This window comes from Cricetulus griseus, chromosome 5, assembly GCF_003668045.3.
Source record: "Cricetulus griseus strain 17A/GY chromosome 5, alternate assembly CriGri-PICRH-1.0, whole genome shotgun sequence".
Lineage (NCBI taxonomy): Eukaryota > Metazoa > Chordata > Mammalia > Rodentia > Cricetidae > Cricetulus > Cricetulus griseus.
Window position 1 is genome coordinate 182161040 of NC_048598.1, and position 21473 is coordinate 182182512.

General features: G+C 41.1%; 1 protein-coding gene across 3 annotated transcripts in view; it reads left to right on the forward strand.

Annotated features, from left to right (window-relative positions):
• The window catches only part of Ppp1r13b (protein phosphatase 1 regulatory subunit 13B), a 70304-nt gene that overhangs the window by 21347 nt on the left and 27484 nt on the right, over positions 1-21473 (forward strand). Inside the window, exons 1-4 of one of the 3 annotated variants that reach the window (XM_027416695.2) lie at positions 8625-8684; positions 9408-9555; positions 13548-13667; positions 16149-16225. In XM_027416695.2, the coding sequence (XP_027272496.2) occupies positions 8640-8684; positions 9408-9555; positions 13548-13667; positions 16149-16225 (390 nt within the window). In that variant the 5' untranslated portion in view covers positions 8625-8639. Of the gene's footprint in view, positions 1-8624; positions 8685-9407; positions 9556-13547; positions 13668-16148; positions 16226-21473 lie in introns of those variants that run through there. The other 2 variants (XM_035445317.1, XM_035445318.1) reach the window with 2 other exon arrangements.

Here is a 21473-nt window from a genome sequence, read left to right on the forward strand (position 1 = left end):
AGTTAACCATTCACAATACAGTAATTATAGCCATGTAATAATAGGACAACTCATATGTAGCTGTGTGTTTTATTAAGTTGGAATATAGAATTTTTTCTTTAAAAGGTATGGAATGGGAATAATTTCTACAAATCGTTTATGGATTTTTCTTGAACTCATAGCCATGTTCAACCCCTGCCTCCTGAGTGTGGGATTAAAAGCAACCGCCACCATGTCCAGTTATGCATGGGGTTTATGAGGACCTTTGCTACCTGAGCAGACCCAGACCTCAAGACTCAGGTCAGGTCTGTACATCAGCTTTGATGGGCACAGGCCTGTATTCCCAGCAACTTGGGAACCTGAAGCAGGAGTACAAGCTCAGGGCCAACTGGGCTACTGAGCAAGTTCAAGGCCAGGCTGGGCAGCTTAGTGGGACATTGACTTTAAATTTAAAATTTAAAATTTTAAAAGACTAGAAACAGTGGTAGAGGGCTTGCCTGCCTAGCATATATAATGTCCTAGGTTTAGTCCTCAGTACTGAATAAAATTGCATTCACAGAGTAAGAAGACATCAATGGCTTTCTCTCATTTTTATTCTTCAGTAGGAAGTTTCTCTGAAGCAGTGTGGGCTGTTGACTGTTTATAGTCATACTTTAAATTTTTTTTTCATAGCTACATGTATATTATGTATATGAAGTGAGTTCTTTAATTTATAGAAGTTTGGCTTTTTGTTCCTATCTGGTAACTTTTGTATAAAACTTACTGTACAGTTTCATGGAAATGAAGAACTTGTCTGGTTTGGTTTTGAAGTGATTGTGAATATTTTAGAACTAGCCAAGCAGAAGCGTGTGCTCTGAAGCCAACTTTGGGTCAGCCCTTACTTTATGATTCTTGCTCTTGTGACTTTGGACAGTCTGGCCTGCCTTTAGGATGGATCTCCTCAGACACTGGCCCACAGGCTGTTGTGACAGCTAAATGATATAGCAGTAATAAAAGAGGTCCTCCTGCCCCCTTCAGTAAGCACTAAAATGACAATAGCTTTTTAATACTAATAAATGACAGAAATCCTTTGGGGTTTTTGTTGTTGTTGTTTGGGCTTTGTTTTGTTTTGGAAGGGTGCTTTTTAAGACTGGGTTTCTCTGTGTAGCCCTGGCTGTCTTGGAACAAGCTCTGTAAACCAGTCTGGCCTCAAACTTAGAGATCTGACTGCCTATGCCACCACATCTGGTAGCTGTAAAAGGAGTTGTTAATTGGTCTAAATAATAAAAACCTGGAGTCAGATATAGAGGAAATGTTAAAATTTCATAGAATATGTCTTGTCAATATTATCAAAATTTGGGGAAAATTGTAATTCTGCTATACCTACTCCTAACACAAAAATAGTTTCTCTCTCTCTCTTTTTTTTGTCTTTGTTTTTTGAGACAGGGTTTCTCTGTGGCTTTGGAGTCTGTCCTGGAACTAGCTCTTGTAGACCAGTCTGGTCTCGAACTCACAGAGATCTGCCTGCCTCTGCCTCCTGAGTGCTGGGATTAAAGGCGTGCGCCACCAGCGCCCGGCCCACAGTGTATTCTTGATCCTATCCACAGTTGCTATTGAAAGTTGCTACCTCTTATGGAACACACCTAATTAGGGGAAACTCTATCCTGCCATTCTGTGGCAACAGTGGCATCTGTCTTGTTTCATGAGGTGTCTTATGGAGGTTCTGTCATCAGTGCCCAGTGGAGTGTATCAAGGCTTCCAGGTCGTCTGCTTAGGCATTTTCTCCGTGTAAACGGACAGTTTTCAGGCACTGGCTTGTGCTCCACATTGCACTCTTGCTTAATTTCTTATGAGAAATATTTAAAAACAATAGCTCACACCCTTATAAGCAAATTCAAAGTGTTATGACTTTCAAGAGTCAGTGTACACCTAAAAGACATTTCACAGTCTCTCATAAAATAAGAGAGGAGGTATTTGGGGGTTTACTTTCCTTTGGAAGCTGTGCTTTGGTTGTTGTGGATGCAAACCTGATTCTGTAAAAAGTTTCTTTAAGGGTACAGTTTTGGTAAGTGTCTTTTTGGTGCTAGGCCTGCATGCCTGCCAAGCGTGCATTCTGCCTCTGAGCTATAGAACCGTAGCCTAATTGTCTTTATTTTAAGCCCTGTTTTCCAACTACAAAAAAGAGTAGTGAATTTTTGTTTTTGCAGACATGACAAAATGGGATTAGTGTTACTGTAAATGTATATTATAGAAAGAAATATATATATATATATATATATATATATAAAGAAATAAACAATACAATTTGTTGTTGTTTGAGAAAAAGTCTAGCTATGTAGCCAAGACTGGCTTCAAACTCAGGATTCTCCTGTCTCAGACTCCTGATCACTGGGATCATGGGCCTTGATACCATGCCCTACTATCAATAACTGCTTCAGTGAAAAAAATTATTAATAGGTTTAATTGGTATAACTAGGTATGTTTAATAAGTCTTATTGATACGAATCATATACCATAAAATTTATCCTTTCAATATATTCACAGTTGTATAATCATTACCACTATCTAATTGTTTAATATCTTTATCTCTCAAAAGAAACCATGTTTTTACCAATGCTTGCTTGCCATTTCTCTTTCCCTGCAGCTCCTGGCAAGCCATATTCTGCTTCCTGTCTCCGTGGGTTGTTTTATTCCAGGCATTTCATATGAATAGAATAATTCATTTTGTGACTTCCTCATCTGACTTCATTTGCTCTCTTTCCAAGGGTTGTCTGTATTGTAACCTTCATTTCTTTTTCTGGTCAGATAATGTTCTAAGTTCTGAGCATATCACATGTTATTCAACCATTTTAAGTTTGAGCTATTGGGACTGGAGAAATGGCTCAGCAGTAAGAGTGTCTGCTGTCCTTTTTGAAGATGGTACCAACATGTGGCGATTCACAACTGCCTCCAGTCCCAGCTCCAGGGGATTAGTCAGTCCCTCTCTTCCGACTTCTATAGGCATGTATACACAGGTGCCAGACACAGAAACATAGGTAAATTTTTAAAAATATCACTCTTAAGTTTGAGCTCTTTCTAATTTTGGCTGTTAAAAATGATATTGTGAGTTTGAGTTTATATGTGATGTACATATGTAATTCGCTTGGGTATATATGTATATAGATAAAAATACATATGAGGCAAGAGTATAGTAAAATGATAGCACACTTGCTAGCATGATCCCTTGGTTTCATCCCCTGCACCACCAGAATAATCATATAGGGCTGGACATGGGGGTACTTGCCTGTGGTTCCTTCCTCTTGGAATGCCAAGGTAAGAGGATCACTGTTATGATAAGTCTTTCCGCCAGCCTCCCGAGCCCCACCGCCATGTGGGTGCCGAAATAAACACATAGAGATTAATATTATTTACAGTGCTGCTAGCCAATGACTAGGATTTCTTACTTGCTAGCTCAGTCTTAATTATCAGCCATAACTACTAATCTATATCTTTTATAAGGACTTACCTTATCGAGGACACCAGCTGTATGTGTCTTCTTCCTGGGATCCAATCACTTATGTCAGCCAGATGGAGACCAGCCTGAATGACAGAGAGAGGCCCAGTCTTAACACCAATAAAAACACTCAGTGGTTTCCTTTCTTCCTTCCTTCCCTTTTCTTCTTTTCGAGATAGGGTTTCTCTGTGTGGCTTTGGAGCCTGTCCTGGAACTCATTCTGTAGACCAGGCTGGCCTCGAACTCTGAGATCCGCCTGCCTCTGCCACCCAAGTGCTGGGATTAAAGGCGTGCACCACCATTGCCCAGCTCTTCTGTATTTATTTATTTATCTATTTATTTTTATAAATGAGTGCTCTGCATGTACACCTGCAGGCCAGAAGAGGGTATCAGATCTATTATGGATGGTTGTGAGCCACCACCATGTGGTTGTTGGGAATTGAACTCTTGAAAGAGCAGCCAGTGCTCTTAACCAGTGAGCCATCTTTCCAGCCCCTTCTGTTTTTGATTTTAAGGTACTGGAGAAGTGGTTTGGAGAATTGTTTCAGAGTGCCTTAGCTTTGGAGTCAGGCAGTGAGTTGAGTTTTCTCTCTAGTACTTGTTAGCGCTGTGACTTGGTTGTGTTATTTAACCTCTCTGAGCCCCTTTTCCTGGTCTGTGAAATGAAGAGTGTGGCTGTAGGGCAGGGTAAGTACGACATTGAGAATGTGTAAAGCCCACAGCACTGTACTAAGGAGACTGAAAACTAATAGAGGTAGTGATTTTCCTAGTGCTGTGACTCTTTAGTTTTATGCAAGTTCTGTTGTGTTTCATGAGACCATCCTAGCACTTTTTCAAAGTATTGTATTGTGGTCTTTACAAGGTAACTTAGTTATTATACATATATCTCCCCTCCACTTCTACATATGGTCACAATGTCTTCATGTATTCTTGACAGATGCAGTATACTGCCGTCTTTATTTTATAAAGACTGTTTTATAGCAATTTTAGGAATCCTGAGGTCCTTAGCTTATGCCAGGCTTTACTCATGATAGTGTACAGTTTTCTGGGTTTTGACAAGAGTGTGATGTGTCCACACTTCTTGTGTCATTCAGAACAGCTTTGTTGCCCTAGAAGCAAGCCCTGCAGTCTTGTTTAGTTCTCCCTTTCCCAGCCCTCTAGCCAGTCCTGGTTCTATTGTTTTGCTTTTCCAGAATCTCGTATAGCTGGAATCCCAAAGTATATAGCCTTTCAGACCAGTTGCATACAGTAGCTTATAGTTAGGGGTCTTCCTTGTCATTTTGTGGTTTAATGGTAATACCCTTTCATTGCTGAGTAATAATCCATTGTCTAAATGTGTCACAGTTTGTTAATACATTCATCTACTGAGGAAGGATAAATAATTATTTCCAAATTTTGACAATTCTGAGAACTGGTACAGGCATCTATGTGGAAATAAAATTTCAGTTTGTTTGAGTCAGTGCCACAAACATTTGTGCTAGATCATATGGGAAAAGTGTTTTTGAGGAGGGGTTTTGAGGCACTGTAGCTAGACAGGCCTGGAACTTAATTGTGTGATCCAGGCTGGTCTTGAACTGGCAGCACAATCTTCCTGCATCACCAACCTCCCAAGTGCTAGAATAGCAGGTGTGACCCTGTTGTCTTCTGAAGTGGCTATACCATTACTGTGGCTGAGCTCCTTCTGCTCCATGGCCTTAAGTGATGACTTGAGCAGAATTAATAGGACTGTCTTAGTTTGGGTTTTATTGCTGAGAAGAGACACTATGACCACTACAACTCTTTTTTTTTTAGGATTTATTTATTATGTATACACCATTCTTCTTCCATATATGCCTGCAGGCCAGAAGAGGGCACCAGATCTCATTACAGATGGCTGTGAGCCACACCATTTGGTTGTTGGGAATCGAACTCAGTACCTCTGGAAGAACAGCCAATGCTCTTAACCTCCGAGCCATGTCTCCAGCCCAAATTAATGGGTCATGCTTTTTGTTGTTGTTGTTTGTTGTTTGTTTTTTTTTGTTTTTGTTTTTGTTTTTCCGAGACAGGGTTTCTCTGTGGCTTTGGAGGCTGTTCTGGCACTCCCTCTGGAGACTAAGCTGGTCTGGAACTCACAGAGATCTGCCTGCCTCTGTCTCCCGAGTGCTGGGATTAAAGGCGTGCGTCACCAACACCCAGCCACTACAACTTTTATAAGAAAACATTTAATTTAGGGGGTTTGCTTACAGTTTCAGAGGTTCAGTCCATTATCATCATGGCGGGGAGCATGGTATGTGCAGGCAGACATGGTGCTGGAGAGAGAGCTGAAAGTCCTACATCTTGTAGGCAACAGGAAGTCAGCTGAGGCACTGGGCAGTACCCTGAGCACAGGAGACCTCAAAGCCTTCCCACATAGTGATGCATTTTTTCCAACAAGGCCATACCCACTCCAACAAAGCTGCACCTCTTAATAGTGCCACTCCCTATGAGATTGTGGGGGCCAATTATATTCAGATACCATAAGGACTATTGAGGATTTAGTGTTAGGGTCATTTAACAAACTGGTGTTTGTATGCCAGTGTTTTGGCATTGGCCATTCTGATAGGGGAGCAGTGAATCTCATTGTTTTAATAATAGTTCCCTTATGACCTGTGGTGATGAAATATTTATATATATGCATATATGGCATTTCTATGCTGTTTTTGCTCAGATGTCTGGTCACATCATTTGCCCCTTTGAAAAAGTGTGTTGTTTCAGTATTGAATTTTAAGACGTTTCTGTACACTTTGCAGATTATCTTCTCAGTCTGAGACCTGCCTTTTCATTTTCTTTTTAGGGTGTGTGTGTATTTGTTTTTGAGACAGGGTTTCTCTTTGTGCTCTGGCTGTCCTGGCACTCTCTCTGTAGACCTTTAATACAAAAGGAACTAAGTGAGGTGAAGGGAAGCTATTAGTGGTGTATTCTCAAGGATAATGTGTACCAGATTTTACCAGTTCAGATTGGTAAAGTGAAATTTTTATAGGATAGAGTGTGTGTATACATAAATGATGTATGTTAGAAAAAATCATGTAGCCCAGTCTGCCCTCAAACTCACTAAGTAGTCAAGGATGTGCTTAATCCTCCTACACCTACACCCAAGTGCTGGGATCACAGGTGTGCACCACCTATCTGGTATGGAATATATTTTAGCGTTCTATTCTTAAATAAAAACAGTGATTTTAGCTTAGTGATAGGGCTGTTGAGGACCTAATGTTAGAACCCTTTTATGGACTAGATGCTACTTGTGTTTAAATATACCTGTCTTTTCAAGATGTGAAATAGGCACCTCTCAGACTCAAGCTGATTTATTTTGAAAACTTTTCATCACTCTTATTAAGGCCGTTCTTCCTGTGAAACATGATCAATTTCCAGTAATAATTATATCTTTTTAAAAAATTGAAATGGGTCTCATGTAGCCTAGGCTGTACTCAGATTCTCTATGTAGCTTCCTAAGTACATTACCATACCTGACTTAACCTCATTTAGAGTTATTCCAAATATGGTATTGTTCCCCATTGCCATGCAGCGCCACCTTGTGGCAATATGGAATTTGTTCCAGACCTCCAGATGTCTATAACTAGACAAGAATTATAATCTTTTTTTTTTTTTTAAGATTTTATTTATTTAGGAATACTTTTGCTTCTGCCTCCAGAGTACTGGGATTAAAGAAAGGCATGTGCCAACACACTCGGCCCACCTTGGTTTATGAAACACTGTTGTTTGGCCAGCAAGTGCCAGTATTCTAGGAGTCATCACCTCCTTAGTGTTGGTATTACAAGTATGCTACTATGCCCTGGTTATTTATGTGGGTTCTGGGTATCTAATTCAGGTCCTTGTGTTTACAAGGCAAGCATTTTATTGACTCACCCATCTCCCCAAACCGGTTACTACTTTTTGGAGGGTATGTATATGTGAATGTGTTTGTTTATATACACACACATATATGTGCGAATGTGTTTGGAGACCAGAAGTTGACATCAGGATCTTCCTCTGTTACTGTTGTGTTTTGAGGCAGGCTCTGTCATTGAACCTGGGGTTGGCCCTATATTGCTAAGGTGGCTGGCTAGTGAGCTCCAGGGATCCTGCTGTCTCCATTCTTCCAGTGCTGAGATTCTGTTGCACTTAGGCCTTGGTTTTTGTTTCTGAGACAGAGTTTCACTATGTATCACTGGCTGGTCTAAAACATGCTGTTTAGACTGGTCTGGTCCCAAACTCACAGACATGCCTCTACCCAGATGGCTGGGATTAAATATGTGCACCACCATATCTGGCTGTCCTTATTTTTTACCTTTGATGAAAGAATAATGAAGGAACTTTGGATGCTCTCTGGAAAGCAGTTCTCAACCTGTGGGTTGTGACCCCTTTTGGGGTCACATATCAGATATCCTGCATATCAGATATTTACCTGATGGTTCATAACAGCAAAATTACAGTTATGAAGTAACAATGAAATAATCTTAGGGTTGGGCTCACCACAACATGAGGAACTGCATTAAAGGGTAGCAGCATTAGGAGAGTTGAGAACCACCGGATTAAAGGAAATCTTTAGTTTAAATTGTACCCAAAGAGCATTGCTGTTTAAAAATTATTTCCAATACTGTGTCTTAAGAATTATGTCAAAACAGCTGAATCCTTGTTCTAGATTAAAAAGAAAATAGGTCAGGCAGTCTTTATTTTTTCAAATGTATTAGGATGTATTTTTGCTTGGTATATTTAAGGCCATTTGTTTTTCTTTTGCTGTGATGCTTAAGTTTATTTCTGGGGGCCATTTTTTTAAATGAGTTGAATCTTTAGTGTTTGGTTGGCAATTTTAGGGGCTCTTTATAGATTTAGATTAGCCATTTATTTGTAATATGAGCTGCCAATATTTCCCCAGTTTGCTTTGTAAAAATTTTACATTTAATGTGCATGAATAACCAATCTTCTTGTGATTCTGGCTTTTGAATTATTAGTTAGAAAGGGCTTCTGTACCAAATAGGTATAAAAACAGATTTACTTAGGGTGTGTTCTAGAGTTTTCTTCTTTCTTGTTTGGTTTAGAACTTTTATGGTTTTAGGAGTTATATCTATGATAGGGCTGGAGAGATGATGACTTAGTGGTTAAGATCACTTTGTACTCTTGCAGAGGACCTGGGTTTGATTCCCAACACTTACGTGGTGCCTCACAGCCATCCATGACTCCAGTTCCAGGGAAGCCTTCTGACTTCTGCAGGAACCAGGTGTGCGTGTGGTACACATACATACATGCAGGCAAAGAATTTGTACACATAAAAATACTAATTTTAAAATACTTGATCTAGAAGCAACTTTTGCCAGTGTGTGAGATAGGGAGTGAGTTCAGTTTTTTTCAGATGGGGAACTTTCATTTATGAAATATCCTTCTTCCTACTTGGGTTTGAAGCGTTGTGTCATTTATAATTTTCCCCTTTGAGATGGGTCTGATTATGGGATGTCAGCTTGTCCCACTGATATCTTCGCATTGTGTTTTTTTTATTTTTCATTTATTATTTTGTATTGGGGGAGAGGTGTTGGTGTGGGCATGTGTGTCATGTGTGCATTGTCAGAGGACAGTTTCTGGGAGAATGTTCTTTCACCATGTGGTTCCCCCATCAAACGCAGGATTGAACTCAGGCCATTGCCCTTGGCAACAAGAGCCTTTACCACTGAGTCATCTCAGCAGCCTGGAATATGATTTTTTTTAAGAGTTTTAATTTTATTTTATGTGTAAGAGTGTATAAGTATGCTGCTTATATGTATGTCTGTGTACCACACACATGCTGTGCCCACAGAGGTATTGAATCTGTGTATCTGAAGTTATGGACAGTTGTAAGCTCACATGTGGGTGCTGGAAATCAAACTGTGTTTGCTAACATAAACAGTTAAAAATAGTAAGCTCTTTATATGAGGAATCTGAACTGTGATTCTAATCTTTTCTCTCACAGATGATATTAACCGTGTTCTTGAGCAACAACGAACAGATTTTAACAGAAGTTCCTATAACACCAGAAACCACCTGTCGAGATGTCGTAGAATTCTGCAAGGAACCTGGAGAGGGCAGTTGCCACCTGGCTGAAGTGTGGAGAGGAAGTGGTATGTTCAGCAATCCAGTGGTGTCTACATACAACTCAGTATGCTCAAGTGGAAACACTGCTGTGACTTCCAGTTACCTGTGGTAGAAAGGAGCTGAGTAACAAAAGAGAAACCGCTGTAGTATAGGGGATACGATTCTGTAATGTGTGACCACCTTAGTGGCTTAGTGGTCTGTGTGGACTCGTGTACCACGCACAGCATGGCTTCTGAGGTCAGAGGATGACTTTCAGCAGTGAGTTCTATCATTCTATGGATCAAACTGGCACCTTTACCAGCTGAGCCACCTCCTTGGCCCATCAGCAACTCCTTTTAATGTTTTTGTGTGTGTTATGTTGAATGTTACGGTTCTGGGGATGGAACCCAGGACCTTACAAATGCTCAGTACACACTTTATCACTGAGCTGTACCTTCAGCTCTTTTCCCATCTAATAATGTCAGGAAGACAACATGTGGTGTAAATAGTAAGTCCTCCTTGAGTAGTATTAAACTGAGAATAGTAAAACCCTATTCCTTATATTGAAAGACTTGTTAGCAATCAGGCAGAGGAAATTCTCAAATGTAATAACTGTAGAATTCAGGAAACTGCAAGTTTATACCCCAAAGAAGGAATTTAAACTGGGCATATGGGTGCAGACCTATTTCCTATAATTCTAGTACATAAGGTGAAGGATCAGGAGTTCAAGGTTACACTCTCCTACATAGTGAGTTTGAGGCCATCCCAGGCTACATGAGGACCTCCCCCCATCTCAAACAAAACAAAGCAACAACAACAACAACAAGTAAAAGCTAAAAGAAAATAAAGAAGTGGTTGAATTTAGAAAGAAGGTATCAGACCCCCTCTTGCAAGGCCCCAGTATCACAGAGAACTTTTCTAGCTCTCTGTGCATATTTTAATTGTTCATATTTTAAATAGGGAATGACATTATGAAAATAATGCTTAGAAGAAAAATACTTGGCCAGGTGTTGGTGGCCTTTAATCCCAGCACTCGGGAGGCAGAGGCGGATCTCTGTGAGTTCGAGGCCAGCCTGGTCTGCAGAGCGAGTGCCAGGATAAGGCTCCAAAAGCTACACAGAAAAACCCTGTCTCAAAAAACCAAAAAAAAAGAAAAAGAAAAAAATACTTGGTAACTGAGGTATGAATGGGTCTACATTGGATACTGAGAGAGTGATCAATTGAACCATGTTGGGTTTGAGGTGATAAAAAGATAGATGTACAAATGGAAATGTTTAAAGAACCCTTACAGACGATCAAGTATTATTATTATTATTATGTTGTTGTTGTTGTTGTTTGAGGCGGTGTTTCTCTGTGTAGCCCTGGCTGTTCTGGAACTTGCTTTGTAGACCAGACTGGCCTAAAACTTAGAGATCCGTCTGCCTCTGCCTCCCAAGTGCTGGAATTAAAAGCATGCACCACCATGCCCAGCTATGGGGCTATTATTCGAACTACCACAGACAGAAAACTCAGTACACAAAGGTATGGGGTTTCCCAAAATGTAAATATAAGTAAATAGGGCTTCAGGTAAAAATCCTACCTTTTGAAAAAAGATCTTGACCACTTGCTGATAAAATACATGTGAGAGCAAAGGGTCAAGAAACATAAGATGGGGCTGGAGAGATGGCTCAGTGGTTAAGAGCATTGGATGTTCTTCCAGAGGACCCGGGTTCTATTCCCAGCACCCACATGGCAGCTCACAACTGTCTGTAACTCTAGTTACAAGAGATCTAACACCTTCACACCAATGCACATAAAATAAACTAGTTTAAAAACACAAGAAATGTAAGATGGTTTTTTTGAAACCCAGCTTTGTGATGAGAATGGAATTTCTATACAGCACTAATAATAGTTGAGTGGTCTTGGGACGATTGATTATTCAAATAGGAAAAAAATAGTCACACCTTTATTCCATATATAGAAATCCACCATGAGCAAGACTTTCAAATTTTAGAAAGGACAGAAGAGAATCTGTTTTTTTTATCTTGTAAAAGAGAATGAATTATTATATTAAAAAACTGGTAGCCCTAGCTACTCAGGCCAAGGCAGGGGATGGGAGATAGGAATGCCTCTTGAGCCTATAAGTTCAAGACTAGTCCTGTCTCAAAAAAAAAAAAAAGTGTGAACTAAAATTGGAAAAGACTTATAAGTACTTATATTTTCATTAAAAAAAATTTTTGGCCTGGCCTGGCTCACGCCTTTAATCCCAGCACTCAGGAGGCAGAGGCAGGCGGATCTCTGTGAGTTCGAGGCCAGCCTGGTCTCCAGAGCGAGTGCCAGGATAGGCTCCAAAGCTACACAGAGAAACCCTGTTTCGAAAAAAAAAAATATTTTCATTTTTCAAGGCAAGGAGTGCGGAGATGGCAGAAGGGCACATATAGAAAGATTGATGTAGGTTTAAGACCATCCTGGTCTACACAGTGGTGGGCCACCCAGGGCTGTTCGTTCCAATAGAAAGAAAACAGTGAGACCCTGCTTCAGACAGACAAAACCAAAACCAAAATAACCAACCAAGCAACAACAACAACAATGGGCAAAGTCTGGTGTAATAGTTTGTGATTATGATCCCAGGGCTGAGGTGGTGGACATGGGTCCCTGACTCACTGGCTGACTAACGTAGCCTATTAGGCAAGCTCTATCAGGGAGTCACCCTATCTCAATAATAATAATAATAATAATAATAATAATAATAATAATAATAATAATAATAATAATAATAATAAATTCAGTGCCCAAAGAATGACACCCAAAGTTGTCCTCTGGGCTACATAGGCAAGCATGCACACAGGCACAGCAGTAGCCTAGCATATGTGAGGCTCTGGTTCAGTCTCCAGCACTGCAGAAATAATAATCTCAGCACTCAGAAGGCAGAGGCAGGCAGAATTTGGCTTTTTTGTTGTTTGGGTTTTTTTTTTTGTGTGTGTGTGTTTTGTTTGTTTGTTTGGTTTTGTTTGGTTTGGTTTTTTTCTCTGTGTAACCTTGGCTTTCCTGGAACTCAATCTGTATACCAGACTAACCTTGAACTCAGAGATCCACCTGCTTTTGCCTCTTAAGTGCTGTCTGTCAGCTTGAGGCAGGCAGATTTACGTAGTGAGTTTCAGGTCAGCCTAAGCTACATGGTGAGATCCTGTGTCCAAGTAAGTAAGTAAGTAAATACATTTTAAAAATCCAAAGATCAAAAGAAAAATGTGTACTCAGACTCCATTTGTTTTTTAGGAAGGTAAGGTTCATTGCTTCTGTTGTCTCAGAAATATCTGGAGTAGGCCACAGAGAAGGGAAACAAGAAAATGAAACAGCCACATTCGTGTTCTTTATCAATCAAATGATTGGTAAAAGAACATTCTGTTAATAGTTTTTGCTTCTTTAAAATATTTGGGGGGCTGGTAAGATGGTTTAGCACTTATGAGTACTGACTACTCTTCAAAAGGACCCAGTTCAATTCTCAACACTCACATGGTGGATCACAGATGCCAGGAAGTCCAATTCCAGGAGGTCTGATGCCCTCTTCTGACCTCTGGGGGCATGCACATATGTAGTACTCAGACATACATGAAGGCAAGACACTTACAATAAAATAAACCAACCCAATATTCTAAAAAAATATTTGAAATAGAGTTTAAACTGCCAGCACTTGCAGAGGCCGACATTTACCAAGTTAATAATCTGCCTGCCTCTGCAGGAAGTACTCTGGTGGACCTTTGGTCATCTATTGCCATGTGTAACATTTTAATTAATAAAAATGATATAGCTGGTTTGTTTCATTCCTCTGAAGGGTACAATATATACTGCTTTGTGATAGTAACTCTTTAAAGACGTGTTTTCATTGTTCCCTGTTAGACACTGGGAGTTTACTCTGACATGTATTATTGTGTTTGCGCGCGCGCGTGCGTGCGTGTGTGTGTGTGTGTGTGTGTGTGTGTGTGTGTGTGTGTGTGTGTGTGTGTGTGTGTTTGTGGTGTCACTGTCTCGTCTGTGGAGTAAAGTGTGGTCTTTCTCCTAGAGCGCCCCATCCCCTATGACCACATGATGTATGACCATCTGCAGAAGTGGGGACCTCGAAGGGAAGAAGTGAAATTCTTTCTTCGACATGAGGACTCTCCAGCTGAGAGCAGTGAACAAGGTGGATGACATGTTTTCTTCTTCAGTCCCTTGTGAACTTTTATCATACCAGTTAACTTTAGGAAAAATTATTCACACCTTGTCTTCCTTCACTCAAAATTGTTGGGAGAGAGAATGTGTATTCCATGTACCTTTGACCTCTGCAGTTGCAGATTTGAGTATGTCACAACCAGTAGGCACAGGCTCTTGCTTTCTTTTGGGTCACCAAGTTGTTAAGACAATACATTCAGATATGACAGTGTGTAAACATGCAGTATGCAAAAGAGATTAATTTTAATAAATACTACATAGGTCAAACATCTAGATTTTAAAATAAAACCTTGAAATAATAAGGGGAAAGGCTATGAGAAAAATTTCTAATTTTAGAGTGTACCAAGCCTTTGTCAGTGTAACATCGCACTATAAAAGACAAGACCAGTAAGTGTGCTATTTAAAACAAAAACATAGCCAAGAAGTGGTTACACATCTTTAATTCCAGCACTCAGGAGGCAGAAGCAGGTAGCTCTCTGAGCTCCAGGCAAGCCAATGCTACATAGGGAGTTCCTGCCTTAAAAACAAATAAAAACAGATAACAAAAAAGAAAAAAAAAAAAGAAAGAAAGGAAAGGGAAAACTGAAGACTGTAAGTACTCTGACATAATTAAAGTAATAGTCCACAACATAGACCCTCCTGGTTCTTCTGAATTTTAAACTGTGAAAACACACACCTGTTTTTAACTTAAATTTTCTGAAGATAAGGGAATTTTTTTTCCTGATACATAAACACTGTAAAGTTAAAAGATTTTATTGTATTATAGTGATTATAGGTGACCTTTGGTATTAATTATAAACTCAAAAAGAGGTAATTTTGTAAAGAAGGATTCCTTCACTACAAGTTACCCTTCTTTATTTATTCATCCACTCATTTGTCTATCCATATTGACACAGGTTCTCTCTATTGGCCCCTGGCTGTCCTGGAACCTCTCTGTAGACCAGGCTGGCCTCCCAAGTGCTTGGATTAAAAGCGAGTGCCACCATGCCTGGCTGCCCTTCTCTATTTGTATTCTGTATTAAAGGGAATTGCTCCTGATAGCTGAGCTGGTAATTTGATGTAAAATCATCTTTCTTTTTCTTTTTTTTTTTTGGAGACAGGGTCTCACTCTGTATCCTTAGCTTGCCTGGGACTCAATAGGTAGACCAGGCTGGCCTCAAACTCATAAAGATCTGCCTGCCCCCTACCTCTGAGTGTTGAAATTAAAGGTGTGTATCACCACACCTGGCAGTTAAAACACACTGTTTGTTTTTATATTTATTTTATGTATATGTGTGTTTTGCCTGTATGTCTGTGTGTGCACCACATATGTGCCTGGTGCCTTCATGTGTGTGTGTGTACCATATACATGCCTGGTGCCCTCAGAACCAGAAGAGTGTCAGAGTCCATGGGACTTGTAGTTACAGAAGGTTGTGAGCCACTGTAAGGATATTGGGGAATTGAACCCTGGGCCTCCAGAAGAGCAACCAGTGCTCATAACCACAGAGCCAGCTCTCCAGCCCCAAGTTCAAACACGTTTGAAAGCAAGTCAGTTTCTTGCTTGACTATAAATTTCATGTTTGAAATAGAGAGAGAGAGAGAGAGTGTGTGTGTGTGTGTAAATTAAAGTACAAGAAGCAACACATGAAAAGACCAATTGCAAAACATTTTTAACTGTACTGAGTCTGATATTTTTACATTATGCTCAATAAGTATGCAAATAAATGTCAAAAAGCGTAATTATAGTTGTTATTTTTCTCATTTCTGTGGTGAAAAAAAAAATAGCTGGGAGCTAAAGAGATGACTCAGCAATTAAAAGTGCTTACTCCTCTTCCAGAGGACCCGAGTTCAGTTCCCAGCATGAAGAAGATCAGGAGGCTCACAACCACTAGAAACTCCAGCTCCAAGGGATCAAATACCCTTTTCTGGCCTCTGTGGGCACACACACAAATAAGAAATAAAACATTTTTTAGAAGGCGAAGAGAGATCTTTTGGGGGCTGGAGAGACATCATCTTAGTGGTTAAGAGCACATACTGCTTTTACAGAGGACCTGAGTTAAGTTTCCAGACAACAGCCAACAGCTGTGTGTAACTCCACTTCCAGGGCATCCAGTGCTCTCTTAGGGCCTCTGTGAGTACTGTCCTGATTGCGTGAACCCACACAGACACTTACATATAAAATTAAAAGTGAAGAGGGATGACACCCAACTCTTCACTTTTCATTTGGGTTCACAGTTTAAGACCTAGTATATCCATCATGGTGGGAAGGCTGCTCTGTCTGCTGTGATGGCAGGAAGCCAAACATGAACACTCTCCATCTTTCTATTCAGTCCAGAACCCAGGCCCATGGCCTGTTGGTGCACACATTCAGGGTGGGTCTTCCCACAAACGGGGGTGTTTTCAGGCTGCTTCTAAACCCAGGTAACAGTGTGGATGAGCCATCACAGTAACCCTGATCCTCTCTTCTCTTCAGGTGGTCGTCAAACCCAAGAGCAGAGAACTCAGAGAAATGTAACGAGTGTACCTGGAGAAAAGCGCACTGAGAATGGGGTGAGTTATGTGAGCTAAACTGATTCTTTTTTGTTTTAGTATGTTTGCATACTGGTCACATACAGGAGTACTTGAGTTTGTGAGCCTGTAGAACAGTGGTTCTTACCCTGTGGGTCTCATACAGATTTTTACATTGCGATAACAATAGCAGAATTACAGTTTTGAAGTAGCAATGAAAATAACTTTATGGTTGGGGGCCACCACAACATGAGGAACTGTATTAAAGGGTTGCAGCATTAGGAAGGTTGAGAACCACTGCTGTAGAGGCCTAGGGACAACTGCAGTGTTGTCTCTCAGGACCTGGCCACCTTGTTTTTTCAGATGGGACCTCACTGGTCTGTAACTTTCCAAGTAGACTGGCCTGACTGGTCAGTAAGCACAGGAGTCTGCCTTTCCAGCCCTGAAACAGAGTTGACCAGACAGGCTGGTTTCATTTCTTCAATGTTGATGTTCTGATCATTCCATCAGGATTGAAGAACAGTGAGAGAAATTCCTTCAGCATTCTGTGTAGCATTGGAGAGTAGGTTCATATTATGGTCAAGGAGACATGGAAGGCATCCTTTTTAGGAATGCTGGCATGCTAGAAAAGACAACTAGATAGGGAAATTTTCAACTTGGTCTTTTTTGGAAATTTTAGTAATGATTTTTCTGAATAATTACAAGACTAGAGGATTAGTTTAGTTCTTTCTCACTCTGCAACTAGACATTTAACCTTGGGCAAGTGTTTGGCCTAGTTGGCTACTGGTAAGAATGTGGTGTCTGGAGGGAGAGGCTGTACACACTGGCTGCGTGACTCGAATACTGACTCTGTTTGCCTCTCAGCTTCCCAGCTTATCAGTGATGTGCTGGTTTTGTTTACATCTGTGAATGTACAGGGTGAGGATCGCTTATTCAGTGTGTTTCAGAGTTCATAGTTTTTCAGATTGGAAATACTATGTAGATGTCATTGGTTAACTATCCCTAATCCAAAAATAAGATTAGAACTCAAAAAGTGTTGGATTTTGAACTTTTGGATAAGGGAGACCTAGTCTGAATTGCCATTGCCACCACCACCACCTCCTTCTGAAGACTTATTTTTATTTATGTATATAAGTGATTTGCCTGCATGTAGGTATATATGTACACCATGTGCATGACCAGTGTCCATAGAGGCCAAAAGAGGGCTTCAGATCCCCTAAAACTCAAGTTTTAGACAGCTGATAGCTGTCATGTGGGTGCTAGGATCCAGGTTCTCTGAAAGAGCAACAAGTGCCCTTAACTGTGAGCCATCTCTCCAGCCCCAAATCTCTGCTTCTTTGAATTTGTTTAACCCACATGACCCCCATCTCTGCAAAAGGTACTAGCCTCCTACCCCTTCTTCTGTCTTTCCTCTTTCTAAATTGTAAGCATCATATAACTTACTTTGTCAAGGTTTACAATATTTATATACTTTATCTAGTTCTAATTAATTACCATTTTATACTTTGTCTGCAGAGTATTCAGTGTGTTTTCCCAGCATATATGGGGTTCCTTGTCCACCGCCTCACGAACCAAGAGTAGTGTCATATGCCTGTTAACTTCAGCATTGGGGGAGTGAAGACAGGCAGGGTCATTGGTTCAAGGTTCATCTTTGACAGTATCATGTGTTCAAGGTCATCTGGGGTAAATGAGACCCTGTCTTAAGAGAGAGAATTCAGGCATGGTGGTACATGCCTTTAACTCCAGCTTTTGAGAGGAAGAAATAGGTGGGTTTCTGTGAGTTTGAGGCCAGTATGGTCTCTGCATATTGAGACCCTGCCTGAGTCATAGAGGAGGGAAGGAGGGAGACAGAGTATAACCAAGTTAATAATAGTTTTCTTAAGTTTTATAGATAGCCACCATGGACCCTGTCTTAGTTACTTTTCTGTTGCTGTGAAGAGACACCATAATGAAGGCAACTTATAAAGAAAGTATTTAATTGAAGGCTTGCTTACAGTTTCAGAGGTTGAGCCCATCACCATCATGGTAGGGAGCATGGCAGGAGGCGACAGGCATGGTGCTGGAGCAGTAGCTAAATGCTTGCATCCTGGTCCACAAATTGGAGGCAGAGAGACTGGGACTGGGCTTGGCAATGCTTTTGAAACCTCAGAGCCCACCGGAAGTGCATGCCTTCACTAATAAGGCCACACCTCCTCCAACATGACCAAGACCAAACCTCCTAATCCTTCCCAAAACATTCACCAACTAGGACCAAGCTTCAAATAAATCAGCTACCACAGAGACATATGGATCATAATTTCTAATTGCTCTTACTAAAAAGCATTTGTGTGTGTGTGTGTGTGTGTGTGAGAGAGAGAGAGAGAGAGAGAGAAAGAGAGAGAGAGAATATGGTGTGTGCACATGCATATAAGTATTTGTCCCTGACTACAGGTCAGAAGACAGACTCAGGTGTTGGTCCTTCCAGTCCATCTTCCCTTTTGTTGTCCACTGCTGTGTACACCAAACTAGCATGCCTGCTGGTCCAGGACTCTCTGCCCCCATCTCTCTGTAGGAATCATGGGATTACAGCTAGCTCTACAAAGGCCAGCTTTATGTGGGTTCTGAGGATTCAGACTCAGGTCCCCACACTTTAGGGGTAAGTGCTTTCCCCACCCACAGCCATCTCCCCAGCCCCACGTCTTTCTTCCTGCTTGGTTTCAGTGTCATGTTCCTTGTACCCCTCAGAAATGCTGATGTTAGTTGGGTATTCCTCTTCATTCCATCCGGTCTCTAAAGAGTATTTCCTACATCCTCATCTGACAAATTTGTCCACTCTAAATCCACTGTCATGTAGAGGGCTCTAAACTGTTTCAGGAAATCTGTCTGTCTCTGTCTGTCTCTCTCATCCATCCTCATCCTGTGTCTGTGACAAGGCCTCACTGTTCAGGCTTACCTCAGACTTGCTGTATAGCCAAGGATGACCTGATCTTCCTGTCTCCACCTCTTAAACGCTGGTATTACAGGCCTGTCACACACCTGGCATCTCTTACTCTAAGGTTCCCTGACACAGCTAGATGTGGCAGCACTTGCCTATATTTCTACCACCTGGGGAGTAGAAGCAGGAGCATTGCTGTGAGTTCAAGGTCATCCTCGGCTATATAGTAAAGTTCTAAGCTACCTTGGGCTACAATAGTGAGACTGTTTCTAAATAAATAAATAATGTTTGGTGGAATATGTGATCGTGTAAATGTAATGGGATCTAAAGCAGTGCTCATGTGACTGTTCCTTTATCAGGCAGCATTACCTCCAGGGCACAGCCATAGACCACAGTAAGAATTCAGAATTAATAGCAGTTTTGAAATTCCTTTATTACTTTTTTTAGAGTGTGTGTGTGTGTGTGTGTGTGTGTGTGTGTGTGTGTGTGTGTGTGTGTTCATGTGTGTATTGTAGTGAGCATGTGGAGGCCAGAGGACAACTTGGGGAGTCAGTTTTCTGTGTCAACCATGTGGGTCTCAGGGATGGAACTCAGGTCGTCAGGCTTGGTGGCAAGTGTTCTTACCTGTTGAGATAGCTCAACAGCCCTGAAAACCTTTAGAGTTGTATGATTTACCATGACCTGGGCTTCAGGCGTTCTGACACAGATATACTGAGTAGATGATATATTAAGAGTGAGGAGGATGAATGACATATGGAGGGGATCAGAGCAGTATTCCTATGTGTAATAAAGGAAAAAGGCTAGTTTTTATAGGTCTTGTGATCTTCCTTGATCAATAACATTTAGACCTGAAACTAAAATTAAAAGTGTTTATGCAGCTGGAGTGATGGTTCAGCGGTTAAGGGCACTGGCTGCTCTTCCAGAGGACCCAGGTTCAATTCCCAGCACCTACACGGAGGGTAACAGCCATCTGTAACTCCAGTTCCAAGGGATCTGACACTCTTCTGGCCTCTGAGGGAACTGCATTCATGTGGTGCACAGATATACAGGCAGACAAAACACTCAGACACATAAAATAAACCTCTTTTTAAAAAGTGTGTTTGTGCCTTCTACAAGAGCTTGTAATTAGAGGGAAGCCTGAGATCCAGTCTAGAGGACTAATGCTGACAGCATCACATCAAAGATGTTTTAGTAAATTCTATAGCATGCACACCTGCCTTTCATTGCTTCTGCACTTTTACACACATTTTTTAATTAACCCGATGTTAAAAATATTTCCCATAATTCCTGTGTCTGTCCTGGCTAGAGCAGTTGCATAGTAAATGCTCTGCCTTGTGGGCTGAGACCAGAAGAGCACATCACACAGCCGCTGTGAGGAGAAAGGGTGTGGACTGGAATGGAGCGGATGCTGAACTGGTGTGAGTCAGGCCCATTGGCAGCTGCTCAAGCAGGTGCTGGGGAACTTCTGCTCTCTGCAGACTGCTGGTCCAGGTGGTGCCCTGCCTGGTATAGAGACACTTGCTTTAGTCTGTGGTGTATTCTGTGTGGGGTTCCAGAAACCCTAGGTTCTTTGATTTGATAGAAGTGCTCACAGAGATGACGTCTGTTTTGAAAGAACACAGTCCATCAAAACGTGTGTGTGCTTTGGTAGAGTCCCGGAGCCCTTTGTCCTGTTTATTGAGCCACCCTTGCTGAGAACACCAGTGCTCCTGCTGTACTGATACATGTCCAGCGTGTGGCCAAGGCCAGTAGATATACCTCATTTCTTCTAAATGTTACAGGTTTAGCTCATATTAAGGCCTATGATCTATTTTGAGTTAATTTTTGTGTGTGGTACTAGGTATAAATCTAGATTCATTCTTTTGCACGCAGGCAGAGACAGACAGACAGACAGACAGACACATACACACACACACATACACACACACACCTCCAGTTTTTCCAGTGTCATTTAATAAAATACACTATCCTCTCACCTGTTGAATTGCCCTGACACTTTTGATCAGTTGCATACAAATGTCAAGATTGACTTTTGGAAGTAATTACTAATGTGGTCACTCAGTCTTTATTTTTTTATGTGGTACCAAGGACTCAACTATGCTTGTCAGATAAACAGTCTAGGAAAAAATTCAGACTTTAGTTACTGTAGCAAGAACATGGAGGGCAGACACAAGCCAGGATTTCCCTGCTTCTGAAACAGCCTTTGCTTAGTCTGCCTTGTGTAGAAGCTTGTTATTTAGTTCCCTTGCCAGAAATTCATGTCACAAGTCCTTGTGATAACTCTGTATTGTGCCTGGGATGCTCATCCAGGGTCACTTCTGGCTCAGGCTTGTCTCAGATGCCATGTAGTTCCTTGCTATTTGTGCACAGTTGCTA